The 17,933-nt window shown below is 43.8% G+C and overlaps 1 protein-coding gene across 3 annotated transcripts in view; it reads right to left on the reverse strand.

The window, feature by feature from the left end:
• The window catches only part of Slc10a7 (solute carrier family 10, member 7), a 224,073-nt gene that overhangs the window by 150,719 nt on the left and 55,421 nt on the right, over window positions 1-17,933 (reverse strand). For all 3 annotated transcript variants that reach the window (XR_015643306.1, XR_015643305.1, NM_001010948.2), the window contains 1 exon segment: window positions 4,828-4,866. Coding sequence is in view for 1 of the 3 variants with exons in the window: in NM_001010948.2 (NP_001010948.1) it covers window positions 4,828-4,866 (39 nt within the window). In the remaining 2 variants the exon portion in view is untranslated.

The raw sequence follows: 17,933 nt of genomic DNA on the forward strand, positions 1-17,933 counted from the left end.
CAGGCTGGCTAGCCAGCAAGCCCCAGCGAGCCTCCAGTATCTGTATCCTAGGGCTGGAATTACCGGCACAGAACACAGCATCTGGCTCTCCTGAGCCTCAGCTTGTGTGGCTGGCACTGTGTTGACTAAGGTAATCAGCACAATGTGTCAAACTAGGTGACTGCCAGCAATCCAGCCTTCCGGACAGTCATTAGTCCCAACAGGTGATTTGCCCCATGCTGTAAAGGGGAACATCTGGGAGGCAAGTCCTGATCATGTGACATCCAAGCTACAAAGATGCCTCTGAAATGGTACTGTACAGAGTAGCACCAGCCACCTGCAAACGAAGACGCTTGTTTGTTTAGAGTTAAAGTTTAAATGAAAATCAAGTAAGTCGTGAACTTTGAGGGGTAAACCAAGATTCCAAGTAAACTAAATACATGCTAGACTTAGGGGAAGGAAGGAAGGAAGGAAGGAAGGAAGGAAGGAAGGAAGGAAGGAAGGAAGGAAGGAAGGAGAAAAGAAATCAAATGTCTGGCTTCCTGCACTCAGGAGACTCAGGCAAGAGCATCATGAGCTTGTAAGAACTTGTACAGAGAGGAGGTTGAGCAGGAGAAGAGGGGAGGGAGGGAAGGAGAGGGAGAGACCGAGTGTTGGAGGAGAAGGAAAGAGAAAGGTGAAGGGAGGAAAACTAGCCCCCTTCGTTAACATGAGGTTCTTCACTATTTCTGCTGTTGGCCTCCTCTGGGCTCTACAGGCACTACGTACACATGCAGTGCACTCATGCACATGCAGGCAAACGCTCATACACATAAAACCACATAAATCGTTTTAAAAATCTAACTCTAAAAGCAAACACACCTCCTTCTGATGAGAATGTAACATGGGAGATACTGCTCTTAAAATGTGCGGGTTTTGCACGGGATGCGGGGGCATCTGCATTGTGGAGGATATAGGAGCACAGGCATTTAGACATCATCTTAGTTCCACACGGAGTCACCAAATTCTAGTCACACCTCATCAAGAAGGAAATCTCCAGTCCCTTCCTACATTCCACAACAGCAATAAACTAAACTGAACCCAGCAGAGGAGGGAGGGGCATTAACTTCCTAACTTAGAGAAACCCTCTCTGGCACAAGGAATTTATGTACATTGAATTCATCTATCATTAGTTATTACCAATAGGCCTCTACTAAAAAAAGTTTTATGTAACAATTATTTTTTAAAATCACAGTGCTTGAATTAGACCTGGGACATTATTAAAGTAGCTGTAAACGTGTACCGTATTTATTTGTTATACCCAGATGCCTGAAACAAATCAACAAGAATACCCTTAGGTCTTTCTCTAAAATTTCTTCTAATAAAAACCTTTCAAAGGTTTCAGGTAATCGGAATTAACCCGAAATACTAATGTATATCAGATTCTAATATATATAGAATGTTTGTATAGATTGTTACAATACATGTGCACTGATAGAGTACATAAGAGAATATATACAGATTCTAACATATGGATTCTCTGGCTATAAGTGATCGTTTCTTTTGTGTTAAAACATATGCACATGCTCACATACACACACAAGGAGGGGTAGTCACATAACATATGCACGCGCACAAACACACACACACACACACACACACACACACACACACACACACAAAGACAAGAATGACAACTCACAACCAGGAAATAGCCATTGATTCAGTTGATCTTAGAGCTTATAGAACTTGGCAGAAATAATTTCTTCATTTGGTGGATTTCATTAGTCACACATAAAAACGTCTAATATCAGAGATTGGACCGACACCTAGATGTAAACTTTAGCTCATTTTCTTTAAGTTGTCCTTAACTACTGTCAGCATGGTTCTATAGGAGATGATACACTTTGTCCACATTATATAGAGGGAAGGTATCTGGTTCAGTTAATATTCGGTCAAGAGAGAATTCAAACCCATCCTGCTTCCAATCGGGTGGTACTAACTATAAGCACAAAATTCCTTCATAAAGAAAATCCTTAAGATGATTTATAATTCAGAAGTTCCCCTCTGTAGAGGGAGTTTTCATAATACCAACTCAAAGACCAATGTCACACATCATTCTACTAAAATGAGTTCTTTCTTCAGACCCATGCATACTTCTGTGTATTCCTCATAGGCAGAAAGTATAATCTGTCACCTTCAGTGACAGAAATTGTGGCAAACTGCTACATTCGCTGTTGAGGTGTGATTGTGTGGTTAATTTCTAGAAGATATTAGTGGAAGGATGGTGTTGGAATTTCAGGAGTACCACCATGGGGGCGAAGGGGAGGGGGCAGCCCACAAGCCAACCTCGGGGAAGGAAACCACATGCTATGGATGGGAGAGCAGAAAGATGAGTCCTATCCCCCAGGAGACCAAGTCATCATGTCATATGGATGAGACCTGAACGCATTTTTAACAACCAAAATTTGTTGTAATTATGTTAAAGAAGGAAGGAAAAAATAGAATTATCTGTTCTTACACTGGGGTAAAACATGCACAGACTCAGATCCCTACTAGGAATCTTCAACTTTGGCAAAGAAAAAGGAGAGAAAAGGAAGGAAGGGAATGTAAAATAGAAAGACACTTGTGTTACCTTATATCCTTCTATACAGTGGCACCCGTCCTGAAGGCCAGCGTGGAGAGATGCGCTCGCCAGACCTCTACACTGAGTACAGCTGCCCGTGCCACACAATGTATCCAGAAGCACGACCTTGTATCTACAGTAACTCTTCTCTTTAGCGTCTTAACTTTGACATGGCTTTTTTTTAATGTGTCCCATCTACAGCCATGTGGCCAGACTTCCATAAACAATTTTGATCCATGAGATGCACTAAGGTTTAACGAGGAAAAGGAAAAAGTGAAGAAAGGAAGGAGAGAAACCAAGTAAGAAGACACCACTGAGAAGGGAGGGAGCTGCAGAGGCTCTTGGTAGAAACTCTCCCTCTGGACCTGAGCATGCCTCTGAGCTCGGAATAAAGCAGCGAGTGGCTCCACTGGACAACATAAGGCTCAAACTTATGGAGTGACCGCTCTCTCCAGTGAACGGACAGTGGGTTTTGCGTCAGCCACAATCACCTTATTGCATTTCCTCGGGCATCATGGGAATTTCATAAGTAAGCAACTTAGGAAGCCAGGTTCATAGTGGAGGTATAGGATTTCAAACCACTCCAATACTGGCTTCCAGTAAATTCATATTTTCACACATATTTTCTGTTAAACAATTGTAACAATATGGAGAATAATACCCGAAGAAATAAAATAGTGACTTGGTAAGATATTATTAATTCTAAACTAAGCAGTATTAAAATTCAATATGTGAATGCTCTCTCTCCCCCTCCCCCACCTCTGTGTGTGTGTGTGTGTGTGTGTGTGTGTGTGTGTGTGTGTGTGTGAGAGAGAGAGAGAGAGAGAGAGAGAGAGAGAGAGAGAGAGAGAGAAACAGGGCTCATTATGTAGCTGAAGATAGCCTTAAACTTGTAACAATCCTACCGCCTCAGCCTTCCAAGTGCTAGGCTTACAGACTTAGCTACCCTACCTGGCCAAAAGGTTATTTTTAAATAGACTTTATTACTTTGCTTCTAAGCCCAATAAAATACGGCACCAAAAACAGACAAACAACAGCAAAACCCAAAAACATCTGTATGAATGAGACACACTTCAGCACTGTATGGGACAGAATCAACAGCAATGTGAAAGGCAGCAGGCTTCCAAAGCCATGTGGCATTTTGTGGAACTGACGTTAGGTTAACAATGTGTTTGAAGGCTTGAACACTCATTTACTGCATACAATATGTGACACAGAATAAGCACACATAGTGGGCATTTTAGCAGACCCAGAAGCCAGTTTATATCCCACTGGTTTTTATTCCTAGTCATTTGCAAGTCAAGGCACTAAAGGTCTATAAGTAAGTTCCGCACCTAAAACAGATATTCTAATTCATTTTCATGAATTTAGCAAATTTTACGGTAAAGCGGTATTATTAAATAATAACAAGCTATTTCTCCACTCTTTCATAACAAGTCTATGTTGTCATAACTTATTTTAGAAGTGATAATCTAATGTTGAAACAACAGCCTTGTAATTACAGTGGCTCGGCTTATAAAGGTGGAACTGCTTGTGACTCATTTTATGTAACTTTATATTTCAATCGCTTTTAAAAACTAGATTTCCTTGCAACTTACACATGACTTAAATCCTCATTCAGTGTTGTTGTTGTTGTTGTGGCTATTGCTCCATAAATATTTCTCAGATAGCTCCAGATGACAGGGGAGGTAGAAAATAATGATGGGCCATAAATTAGCATTCCCTTCCTGACCAGCTGGGTCATGTCTCCTTTTCAAAATCCTCGATCCCATGACACAAAATAATAATCATCCAAAGGAGCTCATTAAGTGATCAATATATTGACATATTCACATAACCCCTATAAGGAGACCCACAGCATTTTCGTTGATTCCCTGAATTGATTAACAGACAATTAAACCTGAGCCTCCAAAATACACTGTATGGGAAGATTCACTTATTTTGGCTTACTAATTTTCCTTGGGGTATGTGTCAGGGTACATGCAAAGATCCCAAAACTTTTATATTTAAATAAGAGTAAAAAAAAAAAAAAGTTCGGCTCTTCCTAAATCATTTGTGTAAAGTGATATCTTAAGAAAAATTAAGGGAGGGGTGAGTGGGAGGGGGAGAAGCCTCATAGAAGCAGGGGGAGGGAGGAGGGGAGAGGGGGGACTGGGAAAGGGGGTAACATTTAAAATGTAAATACATAAAATATCCAATAAAAAATGGAAAAAAAAAGAAAAATTAAAACCATGAGTACTCACCAAAAAACTTCCAAATGCTGAATTAAATATTGCAGCTGCCTGTGGGGAAAATAAACAGGAGAAAAGCTCAGTGAAAGTATGCAGAGCAGGGCAAGCAGAGGCTCCCACTCCCCCTCTCCTGCTGCTGGACCGCAGTCACTGCTTTCGAAGCTCGGTAGTGCCCTGTAGTTTACTAAGATAGATGGCTGCAGCTTAGAAATTCATCAATAATCGCTTTCAGAAGCAGGCAGCAAAAGGCTGGACAGGAGATGCTTCAAAACTGTATGACGGTCCAAAGGAACCATCTCCAATAGTAAATCAAAGCCTGCTATTGATTTCACTATGAAAACAGGAGGTTGGTTTATACATAAGTGCATATTAATAAGACGGTAAGACAAACTCTAATTACTTTCTACCAAAGAACTGTCACCACTAGGTGACAGCTATTGTCCCACACTTTAGTACCAAGGACAGGGCCGTTGAGACCAGGAGAACGTGTCATGCTAATCATTCTGCGTTAGAAACAAGCGAGAAAACATGCATTTGGTATCCCAAGTAAAAGAAGAAACCACTGGCTCGGCTTACCAGAGCATCCTTGAGTCCCTGGAGAAGCCACACAGCCGTCAACTAACTCAGCCCTGTGTTCTACAAAGCTACATACATAGTCCTGATGGCTTTTCATATTACTCAAAAGTGGGGAACCCGTACAACATCTGATGAAAGAAAATGAGAGAGGGAGGGAGGAAGGAAGGAGGGAGGGAGGAAGAGAGGGAGGGAGGGAGGGAGGAAAGGAGGGAGGAGAGAAAGAAAGCTAAAACTAGACAAAAGACAAAAAAAGGTTGAGAAAAACCTGCCCAAATGCCCGGCCAGTCCAGAGCAGTGTTGCTAATCGTTATGGACACTCGGCCGCCATGGAGAAAGAGGGCGTTGGTTTGGGAAGTTTGACTGAAGTCCAGAGCTCCACTAAGCTGTAGCTGAGAGCACCTTCGGCTCCAGATGAGGACGAGGACGCAATGAGAGTGAATGTGTAATGAGGCCGCTGGCTCCAGAGAGCTTGGCTCTCTTCTGCCACTTCATAATTAATTCAAAGCTTTGATAATTTCATTAGATTTCTCCTTTGCTGGTCCTATCAATAAAAGATGGCACTGGACCCCAGCTCCTCTGTGGCAGGAACACAGACAACAAGCACAGACCGGGGAAACCTTTGCTCCCTAACAGGGACAGTGGCATATGGTGTCCTGTGTTGTACTGGGAGAGATGGGGTAGAAGAAAGATTCAACTACATAAAATATCACAGACGGCAAACATCGACCATAGCAATATATTTTAGCATCGTCCTAGAGTCTCACTATGGACAATTCCAGGAAAATTCCAGACAGAGAAAAATAAAGGGACACTTGTGAGCTGTGCTCAGCTCAGCAGGGACCGCCAGCCTCCTTCCTGTGCTTCCAACAGTCCCGATGCAGACACCATGTTCTGTGCTCAAGACAGACTCAGCCTTTTCAAAGAAAGAAACCAGCACCTCCAGAGCACCTCCTCCCAAGTCATTTTCAGACCCGTTTACTGGATGGCGAGTCTGCCTCGCACTTACAGAAACATGGAGTCACTAGAAATCAAACGTCGTATGGAAGGAAACCCAAGGAGCAGTCTCTCCGGTCTGCCCTTGTGGCCCAACCATTAGTACTGCTTCATGTGGCTCAGCCGAGACGATCGAGGTACCAAAATGGGATGTCTTAGTTACCTCCTGGCTGCTTTCAGATTCTGAACATGGATCTGAAATGATTGGTTTAGAGTTCTGAGTGCTTCAGGGAGCAGGGTAAGCCAGACACTGAAGCCACTGGGCCCACTGTACAGCAGTACTACAGGAGGGAATTATGATTTTGGGAGTTTCGGAGACTGCCGTCTATGCAGCTTACCATTTATGACGTAAGTGTTCTGATGTGGGGTGGGGTATCCAGTCCCTTCACAGTCTACAAAGCGTTCCCTAAACAGAGCTCCCCCTGTTCCTTCCCTACCCCATTACACTACTCCCAATTTCTCCAAATTACTCATATCACAATATTTCTTACACTTTCGCTCTCTGACCAAAAACGATTAATTCTCCCATCAAGGGGATGGGTAGGACTTAGGCAACTCAGTTATCCTAACAAATCAGTTCAGGAACCACCCTGCCGAGTTTTCAGTGAGCCAGCACCCCATACACATTGGCATATATGCGCTACACTCATAGGTGACCTGAACAAACCCATGCCAGCCGCTACGACACTGAGCTTCTGTCATTCATGACACCTGTCACACTCTATTCACCTCTGCTCACTGCAGGCAAAGGTCTCCTAAGGAAGGAGTGTGCGGAAGTTCACCCTCAGCGTGAACTGAATGTGTTCACAGAATTACAGAAACAAATCAGATGTCTTGAAATTCCAAAACCCACCTCTTCCAAGCTTGTCCTACTATGACTGACAGAGTCCAAGGACTGACAGACCCAGAAGACTGGATCTGATACCATAACCAGGAAAAGACCAGTTTGTCTTTTATTTATTTATTTATTTATTTATTTATTTATTTATTTACTACCACACTGTTGTTCTCTATTCTGACAGACCGGGGTGGCAGTGGATAGTAAGTCACTTCTTGCTCTCTTTCCTCTCCTTGTGCCAAACCGTAATGATTGGTTTCCGAATAAAGTTAGGACTTTAGCTCCTGCTTTGTGCATTGCAGATGGCTCTTGCTGGCTGCCTTTGAAGCTAGAAAGCTCAAGAGGAACAGTAGCAGGCAAGCATTTAGCTTGTAATGCACCCCCCCCCAATCCACTACTGGGCTTACATGCTTTTTAAAAATCTTTAAAGAAAAAACAAGATCTATGAACTGAGACCCAGACATGAGCTGCCACAGGCACCCTGCTCTGAACCTGAGACGGTACAGCACCTCACTGGTTACTGTTGCAGCTGGAAGGGAGTCTGCTCTGAACCTGAGACCGGGTTTCCAGCACCTCACTGGTTACTGTTGCAGGCAGAAACTTTGCTCTTCTGAGGTTCCCTTACTTAAGCTTGGTCTCCAGCTGATGAGGCCATTCCTGGCAGGGAGTTAGATCACTGGGGATATAATACTACAACTGGGACCTCAAACCTTTCCTGTTCTCCTTTTTCTGTTTCAGGTAAAGAAGCCTCCTGTGTTCCAGTGTGTGTGTGTGTGTGTGTGTGTGTGTGTGTGTGTGTGTGTGTGTGTGTGTGTGTAGCATCTTGTGCTCTGTGTGTGTGTGTGTGTGTACTGCTTTCAGTGTATCTAATAAGGTGATACTTTATCACATAGTAATATTTTATCACATATTATATAACATGCCTTTATTAAATTACTTGGTAAAGTTCAACTTTCTTCATAACCTATCTGTAATCATTTAAAATAAATCTCCTAAAAACCTGGAAACAATTGGGATGGAGAGCTTTGAAGCCACAGACACAATCCTTCCCATTACTGAATGGAATGCTGTCAAGTTCTACTTTATGGAAAGCCTGAAGCTCACAAATCCCAGGAGTGCAGAGCTCTGCCCAGCTTTCACGCTCTGGACTTACATAAACATGTCTAATCCCTTTAACATATGAACAGTGCTGGGCACCAAGTCTTCTCATGATACTATATCAAAGTCTGTCTTGGTGGTAGTCCCTTCTGCCCTTCCCTTATATGTCCACTAAAGAAAACAATGAAAATCCACCACTTACATAAAACAAGAATGATTTATCGCAAGTAATTTGTAAAGCTCCTGGCTTTCAATGCTGAATACCTTGACTCTGGATTACGGCACAAGGAAATGTTTCTAAGATGTTAAAAGGATGCTTGTGGCTGTGCTAAATTCCTAAAATGCTCTAAGGTAAAGAAACTATGTGTACACACAGGTCAGAGACCAAACTCAATCTCAGCACCTGCGAAAAGATGCCAAACCTGGGCCAAGGCATCCTTCCTCTGCAGTTTGGATGAAGACTGGAAACCACAGAGAAGAATGACGGATGAAAAGTCCCAGAAGCACTACTTGGCTTTCCTCTTCCTTCTGCAGAGAAGGCTCATTTGTCCTCCCCCCTCTCAAGTTGGGGGCAGGGCAAGTTGACCGAGGGACCATGCTCCATGCTTGGCTGCAAAGGACTGTAAGAGCTTTTAGAAACATAACCCTGTGTACTTTACCTGAGTGGCCAGAGCAGAGAAAGAATAATGCAGAGACATGGACTTGCTTTCTGTCTGGAAGATGGGAATGAAGATGGGGAACTGCTTGGACCAGACCACCACCCAGCAAGGGCAGGGGAACGGAAAGGATGGGAGGTTGAACCAGGTATACTTTAGTTCTTGGTGCTGTGAGGTTATCTCAAAGCCACGTGAGCTGAACTGATGCCTCAGAACTTTCACGTTTGTTCTGGACTCACTTTGAGCTACCACACTCCAGGAGGCACTGTGGCAAAAGCAGTCTGGACAGACGGATTAAAGACTGGGTTAAAGTGTAACCCGAAGTGCAAAGAACCATGGGTTGTTTAATGACAATGAGTAAATCCAGACAGCTAACTAAGCATGAGGCCATGAGAGGTGATGGAACAGCTATCGAGGGAGGAAGTACCTCAGGTTTACAATTCTTACATTCAATGAAGGGCTGAAGCAGATCACTAAACAATTAGCAAAACCAAAATGAAATAGATCCTGGACACACCAGAGCCGGGCCACACCAGCATGGGTAAGCCTAGGAGCTGACTGATGCTGCAGCCATGTCCATGGTAGTGAAGCTGGGCTCTGGCTGCCAAGGGTGGGTGGGATCTGAGGGACAAAGCAGAGTGGAATAACAAAATCCTGCACCTATGAGAGTGACCAGTAACACAAGGCCTGCCCAGCCTCTGACGCCCTATGACCTCATGCTACCAGGAGATGAACAAGCGGGATTTGAGACACTCTGGGATTAGATGTGGTAATTCCAGAGCAGAACAGATACATGTCCGTAGTCCTTGGACAAAGCTGCTCCTCACTGTGATAAAAAGACATCAGGAATGACGGCTATAGTTTGTAACAGAGGAAGGGGGTATGTGTGGCTGGCACCTAGGCCTGCTGAGCTCAGCAAACTTTTGTAGCTATTGCATCCTGAGGCAAGAAAGAGCAGTGTGTGCCCAGCATCGGCCCACCTGTACACACTTCCCACTGTGAGCACTGCCTGATCTAACAGTCTCTCAGAGGCCAGCGTTTGTTCCTCAATGGAGGAAGGAAGGAAGGAAGGAAGGAAGGAAGGAAGGAAGGAAGGAAGGAAGGAAGGAGAGAAGGAAGGAGGGATGGAAGGAAGGAAGGAGAGAAGGAAGGAAGGAAGGAAGGAAGAAAGGAAGGAAGGATGGAGAGAAGGAAGGAGGGATGGAAGGAGGGATGGAAGGAAGGAAGGAAGGAAAAAAATCAGGTTTTTTTTTTTCTTCAAAATGAGTAAAAAGAAGAAGATGAAGACCACAGAAAGGTTAAGCACACCACAAAAGGTCTGAGGGAATTGCAAAATGCTCTGGATGGTATTTTCTCAGTGATGCCAAACATTACCACAGATATGGGTACCTGTCACTCACTACCTAGGACTTCTGGATCCCAAAGCCCTTCCCTCTCCAAAAATGCCTCTGGAAGCTTGACTGCACTTGTTCCAACACCTCCGCCTGGCAGGTGCTGGGCTTCAGGGAAGATCGAGACACCTCTCCTGGGGTGGGAAACACAGCCTGAGATGTGGGAAGCTGAGGCTGGCATTTCCTGACCCCTGGGCACCCAGTCACTGCTGGGGACCACAGAACAGTCATGAATGAAGTATCGGGGGTCCATAGGCCCGAACGAGGCCAGGACCATTGGGGCCCTAGGACTGAGGATGGGAGCTCAGCTTGATGAACACAGAAGTCTGGGAGCACACATGGGCCTTCTACAGGACACTTAAACTATGGATCTGTATGCAAAGGCCTTCGTCACCGTCCCCACAGTGATTCTCCATAGAAAAGACAGTCCTGGCTCCAAACTGGTTACTGGTTGTGTGTTGTGGAAAATGGATGTATATCAACTTCTCTGAGTGGACCTGAGATTAAAAATCTTTTGTGGGGAGGAATGTCCAGCAAGGGGAGTGTTTATTGGCTAAACACTCGGCACCTAGGTACCTCACTGGCACAGAGAACTCGGTTCTGGGCCTGTGTGACAACAGCTCACGTTTCCTTATGTGGTGACTATGGCAAGTATTCAAGGCCAAGAATCTGGCAAGGAGCAGGGAGCTGCCTACCATCTCAGGTGTGTACCCCAAGTTTCCAGGGAATCAGACCAGCTCTACCTTACCAAGTTCACTGTCTCTGTTATGTCTCTGTGTTTGTGTCTGTGTCTATCTGTCTCTCTCTGTCTGTCTCTGTCTCTGTCTCTCTCTCTCTCACTAAACAAAACAAACAAAATGTCATACTTTTAGAATTCGTTCAATAGAACACTGCTGATGACGTATGAGTTTTAGACACAAGGAGTCCGAAAACTCTATGGTGATTTATCTGACCAGCCAGTCTCAAGAAAAGCAATTAGAATGTTAAAATTTACTCTTAAACAAGATGGTGGAATATTGTCTACCCATCTTGATATCCTACACCAATGGCCCAGGAGCCAAGACCAAGTAACCTCTTTAACCCTTCCAAAAAGATCTTCTGCTCAGTGCCACTGTTCTCTCTTGGGTGGTAGGGATGGGACAGAGAGTGAGACAATTGAAAATTACCTTTATGCCCTTAGGGAGGAAACAGCTGTTAAACAAATAGTGCACACAACGAAGAAAAGGTTAGGCTGGCCTCAAAGAATTCACCAGTTTAAAGAAAGACTCAGTTTGGAACACTTCAATTTTTAGTCCAAAACCACTGCTGGAATTAACACAATTACTATTCTTAGAAACGTTGATACATATCCTACTTGAGAGTAAATGTTTGTTATCTACTTGTTGTCCAGGAGTAAACGGTAATTCTTTCTAACTTCTCCAGGCCCACTTGAGATCTAGGTGGGACAGATCTGTTTTACACAGCCTTTATCTGCTGCTCTTCTTTGCATCCAATCCTCTCAAGTGAGGCATGGGGAAAGACGCAAGCCCCAGCTTCTGGGCACTGCACTGAATCAGGTGTCCACTTCTCTTAAGAGAATTAAGTGCTTTTGTGCTGGCGTGTTTTAACGAGCCCAGAGTCAGCCGACAGTGACGAATGGCTACAACACCAGAGAGAGCACGCAAGCAGGACAATGTGTGCAATGCACGGGCTTACAGCCTATTTTTCAGTGACTACTCTGAATGACTTCGCTGTTTCTTAAGGGGCCTATTAATCTCAAATTTAGTTATTGCACAACGTTTATTTGAACATATATTCTGTGGATGATGACAGTTAATAAAGGAAATCTTTCACAAGCTGTATTTTTACATATTGTTCCGACTCCAGCTCCTAGTCCTGGGATGGTATTGACGGAGGAGTCCACATTGTTTGCAGCAGGCTTATTTTCTAAGTCATATACATTCAGATTCTTTTCTGAGCACATGGGGACCCTTAAATAACCGTTAAAATGCATAAAAAAAAAAAAGTCCTAACACAAAACGGTAAAAGTAAAAGGACATTTAACTTTTCAACAAAAAACTGTTTAATGTGCAAACTGACCCTTCTAAGACAAACCAGATGCCTTTTAACACTTTTAGAGCTCTGGCGTCTGATATGCAACAGACCTTGCATACCAATCTCCTCTCACGATGAGCTCAGAGCCAGAGACAGAGGGCAAAATCAATTTTCTTGAGGTGCAAAAAGAATCAAATAACAGCTACAGTGCTTTGCTCCTTGGCATGCTTTTTCCAGAAAATACCAAACCCAGTGTAGATTCTGCAGTTGTTTCCAGCCAGCTTAAAAGGATCCTCTTTACATTCTCCTCAGAACATTTACCAACACAAATAGATCCACCAATTCAGCCTGCGGTTCTGGTTCTGGGAGAAGCAGTTACTTTAAGTGAAACTGGTACACAACAATAAGATAAAATGTCACTGCAGCCCAGAGGACGGCTTGTAAATGCCCTTAATATCGAGATGCATGTGACTTCCTCCTGAAATCTCAGCCTCAATGAAAGCAGAATATTCTAATGGGCAGGATCCTTAGAGCCACTGGCAAGCCCTTTACTGGGAAGCAATCAAACTCCAGAGCGGAGAGAGGTCTTCCCAAGGTCATGGGTACAGCAGAGAGTCAGAAGGACAGTCCAATCCAGCCGTCCTGCTGCCCTCTCTGCCACACTGGCCACTTTAAACAGACATCCACAGACAGTGGCTTTTACACTTGAATTATAAACTAGTAAATAATGCGCATAGGCCAATATATTAAAGCGTTTATGCTTATGTGGGAGAATGGGCTCATAAACATGTTCTCCTCCATGCTGCTTCTTGGTTTTTAAGGTTTTTGTATTGTCAATGTATTTAATAAGTGGGAAAACATGAAAGAAATGTTAGCTATTAAGCATAATTCGAGTCTTAGAGGCTCACTCATCCACCTCTGAGCTAACATAGCACAACAGTGTATATCCATCAGGAGATGCTCTGTCAGCGTCAGGTTAAAAGCTGAATGGACTGAAGACAGTGCCCACAGGGGAACATCCTACCTGGCATCCTCACTCCATCATCACTACTGAGAGGGATGAACTGTGGGTACGAGACAGCATACCAAGTCTTCCACTCAAAGCACAGAAAACTTGCTTTGCTTATAGCACAACAAGCACATGTAAGTATCTAGAATGTGGCCGCACAGAAATCAGCTAGATTGTGAGGTAGTACTTGACATTTTTTGATATGCCAATTTCCTGAGACTCCTTCAAGTTTGATTTTTCTTCATCTTATCCAATCTCCACAAAAAGAGATAAACCAAATACCCCTCTACTTATTCATTAGTACAAAACAAATTTGTTAAGCTTATTTTGTATTTTTGAATACAGAAAGTCAATAGCCCATAGAGTCACAGTTATGGACCACAGCCTAAAACAAAGTCAAAGACTTTAAAGGGTTAAGAAAACCTGGCCATTAAGGACCCCACTTTCCTTACTGGGGGCTGTCTCAATATCTCCTGGTGGCATACAACGAGCATTTCTCTGATCAATTAATGGACGCTCTGTTCAATGCCAACCATGGACAAAGCTCTCAGCACACCAGGAGAAAATCTGGCCCACAAACTCCCCTGGCACTTTGTGTAGAAGGGCATCCACAAAACGGAAGTGACAGCCTCTGTCAAAGCAATCTAGTGTTTCTTACAAGTTTCAGACTCCAGCTACTCAACTCCGGGATTTCTGCTCCTTTCCATCCATTAGGGCAGGGGATCTCAGAGCTGCGTAAGAGGGCAACGGATCAATCCCTCGGCAATAGCTCTCATCACCTTTTCATTAGCAATAAAATAGCTTCCCTACCATCTTCAGGGAGAATACATAGCAGCGTAGAGTCGCAGGGCTGCCAGGGACCTCCGCAGGCCATCCAATCGAGGCCCTTTTCCTCAAAATGGACACCACTGAAGTCACTAGTAAGTCTGCCCACCCTTTATAATCTTCAGAGTCAGCAGCTGGATCAGTTCTTCTGGAGCTTCAGATTCAGAATATATGTTAGAAATGACATTTTCCATGCTAAGATCTTCTCTTGCCTGACATACGTATTGGAGATATTTTCCCATGGGTGGTGCCCCTCATTATCACAGCATTCCAAGTCCTGAGAGGTAAGTGGTAAAGTGGCCCTCAAGAGGAAAGAACACCAGTATGTAACATTTTTTAAGTGTAGTGTGTGTGTGTGTGTGTGTGTGTGTGTGTGTGTGTGTGTGTGTGTGTGTGTAAAACGTGTGTACATACCCCATGATGCAATAGGAAACTCAGAAGATGAGCTGTGCACCTCTGGTCTCCTCTTCCATTCCCGTGGGCCCTGGGGATGGGACTCAGGTCAAGAGGCTTGGCAGCTCTCGTCCTTTACCTGCTGACCCACCTCACCAGCCCCTAACGTGACATTTAAAGAAGAAAACTCATTCAGAAAGCAAAAGACTCTGGAAAGTCATTTTAACACTAGCCTGACATTAAAGCCATGTGAGGCACCGTATGAAAAGCATAAAATGATAATTCCCATGGATTTGGATAAGCACAAGGGTCCTTATACAATCCGAATTATTAGAACCTAGCATATGCAGAATTAATTCATTGTGCAATGGGGTTTTACTTTAGAAATACACAACTAGATTATGATTTGAAAAATCAATCAGGGCAGTCAATCAAGGCAAAACCTTATCAATTTTTTTTTAAATGTGGTCATTTCAAAACTATTTGTCAAAATTCAAGATCAATGTGGTGGCACTTTCCTATAGTCCTAGCACTCAGAAGTCTGAGGCAGGAGGATCAAAAGTTCAAGAGCAGCTTGGGACACAGAATGAGACACCCATATTTACAGTTAAAAACTCAGGAAGCTAGAGGCTGGTGGGTGAGGTGGCTTAGTGTGTAAGTATAGTGTGTAAGTATATAGTATACTATATACTTAGTATACTAGTATACTAAGTGTGTAAGTATACTATAGTATACTTAGTATGTAAGTATAAGGACCAGCGGTCAAGCCTCAGTCCCTATATGAGAGCCTGGTGAAGGGGACAGCCTTTCTGTTACCCCAGTACTTGACTGGAAGGCAGAGAAGAACTACCAGGGTAAGCTGACTAGCTAGACCAGATAAACTGACACTCTCTGGGCTCAGTGAGAACCCCTGCTCAGCAAATAAAATGAAAATCGATCAGGAAAGACACCCAACTTCAGCCTCTAACCTCATACATATGTGAATGTGTGACCATATGTGTGCCTGCCCATGAACAAATATGCATGCGGACACACACATTAGAAAACTAGAATACATACAAATTTTCTCTGTCTGGTGAGTGTATCATTATGAGCGGTGAACAGCGGAACACAACTCACAGGAAGAAGGCTGAATGTTCCAAAACCAGCCCTGCGACGGGATGCATCCTCACTACTGTTTCTTTCATTCTGACCCTTCGCCTCTCTGAAACCAACAACAGAAGACCGGGAATAAAAGTTCCGAGCAATGGACCCAGCTATGCCACAAAAATGAACTTAGCTTTGCATAATTTGCAAAGAGATATGAAACCTAATTTGGGTTTGCATTTTAAATGCCTCTGATAATCATGAATGAAATTTAAACTGCCTTCAAAAACTCAGTAAAAACACTGACCAATCCCCTGCTATACAGAATCCTCTGTTCTGATGACCAGCCATGGCGAAAGTACAGTAACTTTCACATTTTCTGCTATAAAAGACAAGCTGTAATTGTGTGCCTTTGTGCGTCTAACTTCAGATTCTATAGCTTTATACATGTATTTACAGACTGGGAAGGGTGAAACTAACAGGAGGTCATGAATTAACCCCTGCAGCCCGCAGAAAAGGGAAGTGCAGTCTTCATACTGCAGAGCAAAAAATCTGCATACAAAAAAAATAATATACACCAACAAGGAATAATTTTACATTGAAATGAATAAAAATACTATTTATAAGTAATATAAAAACAGGGGAAAGGTACAGAACCTGGATATAAACCAACAGGAGAATTTTAATTCCCAACTAGTGATGTGTTTAGGATGATGGCTCGGTCAAGAGAATGTTTGCAGTGCAGGAGGCAGAGGGACCTGCGTCTCAGATCCACGGAATCAGGTGTAGTGGTCCAAGTGTGGAATCCCAGAGCTGGGGACGAGGAAGAGAAAGAGGAAGGGAGACACATCCCCCAGAGGCTACTGTCTGGCCAGCCTAGCCTCAACTCCTAATTCAAGACCTTGTCGCAAAACACAAGGTAGACAGCCATTATGAGAAACCACACCCAAGGCTGACCTCTGGCATCTATACACGTGCACACATACGCACTCAGACCTACATAAGTATTCCCACGGATACAAACATGTACACACAGAGACACGTGAGCACACATGTACATATGCTCTGACACAAAAAAAAATGCCACATCTTTCCATATTAACCTACAGAGTCATTGTAATTTCAAAATATCTACAGGGTTTTTAGTACAAATTGACTCGATGAGTAAGATTTATTTTTAGAAAGGCTTGCCGGTACTGGTGGCGCAGGCTGGTAGGATTTGCTGAAGGAGGCAGAGGCAGGAGGATCTGGAGTTCGAGGCCAGCCTGGGATACACATGGGGCTGGGGATTTAGCTCAGTGGTAGAGCGCTTACCTAGGAAGCGCAAGGCCCTGGGTTCGGTCCCCAGCTCCAAAAAAAAGAACCAAAAAAAAAAAAGAAAGGCTTTATTTACGAATACGAATGAAGTCAGTGTCCCGATTCCAACACTCACTGAGTTAAGAGTCAGACACTGGCTTGAAGACAGATGGACTGCTGACTGAGGTGCACAGCACAGCAACTCTAGAAATCGACCTTCCTGGATGTGAGTTGGCTTTTGACAGAGTGCTAGGGCATCTCCATGGGGAAAGGACAAACTTCGCAAACGAGAACTGCTCAGCCAGTCACATGCTAGCCAGACCAAAAGCCAAGGGAAGTTAACCACCGGGCTCACCTTACAAAGCATAAGAAACCTGAACAGAACCATTTGATCCAGCCACTCCTGACTTCAGCCTCCCATCTCGCTGTAAGACCACAGGACTACATATGAGCACTATATGTCCGCTTTATGGTGGATCTGAAGTAGGGTCCTCACACTTGCATGCAAGCACTTTACCCTCTGAGCCGTCACTCCAGCACCCTAGAATAACTTGCCAGGAGAAAGCAAGAGACCCAGTCCTTCCTGAGTCTACGTCTTTATGATTGTGCTGACAACGTGAGGAGGAGAAAAAGGCATGGCATTAAACCACCTGCCATTGTCGCAGGGCAAGGACACCGGCTCTACTTCCCCAAACAACATTGGACTCATTTTTTAAAGATTTATTTATTATATATAGGTACACTGTAGCTGTCTTCAGACCCACCAGAAGAGGGCATCAGATCCCATTACAGACGGTTGTAAGCCGCCATGTGGTTGGTTGCTGGGAAGTGAACTCGGGACCTCTGGAAAAGCTCTTAACCACTGAGTCATCTCTCCAGCCCAACGTAAGACTCTTTATACATGTCAATAATTAGCAAATGGT

This window comes from Rattus norvegicus, chromosome 19 (genome assembly GCF_021556685.1).
Source record: "Rattus norvegicus strain SHRSP/BbbUtx chromosome 19, alternate assembly SHRSP_T2T, whole genome shotgun sequence".
Classification (NCBI taxonomy): Eukaryota; Metazoa; Chordata; class Mammalia; order Rodentia; family Muridae; genus Rattus; species Rattus norvegicus.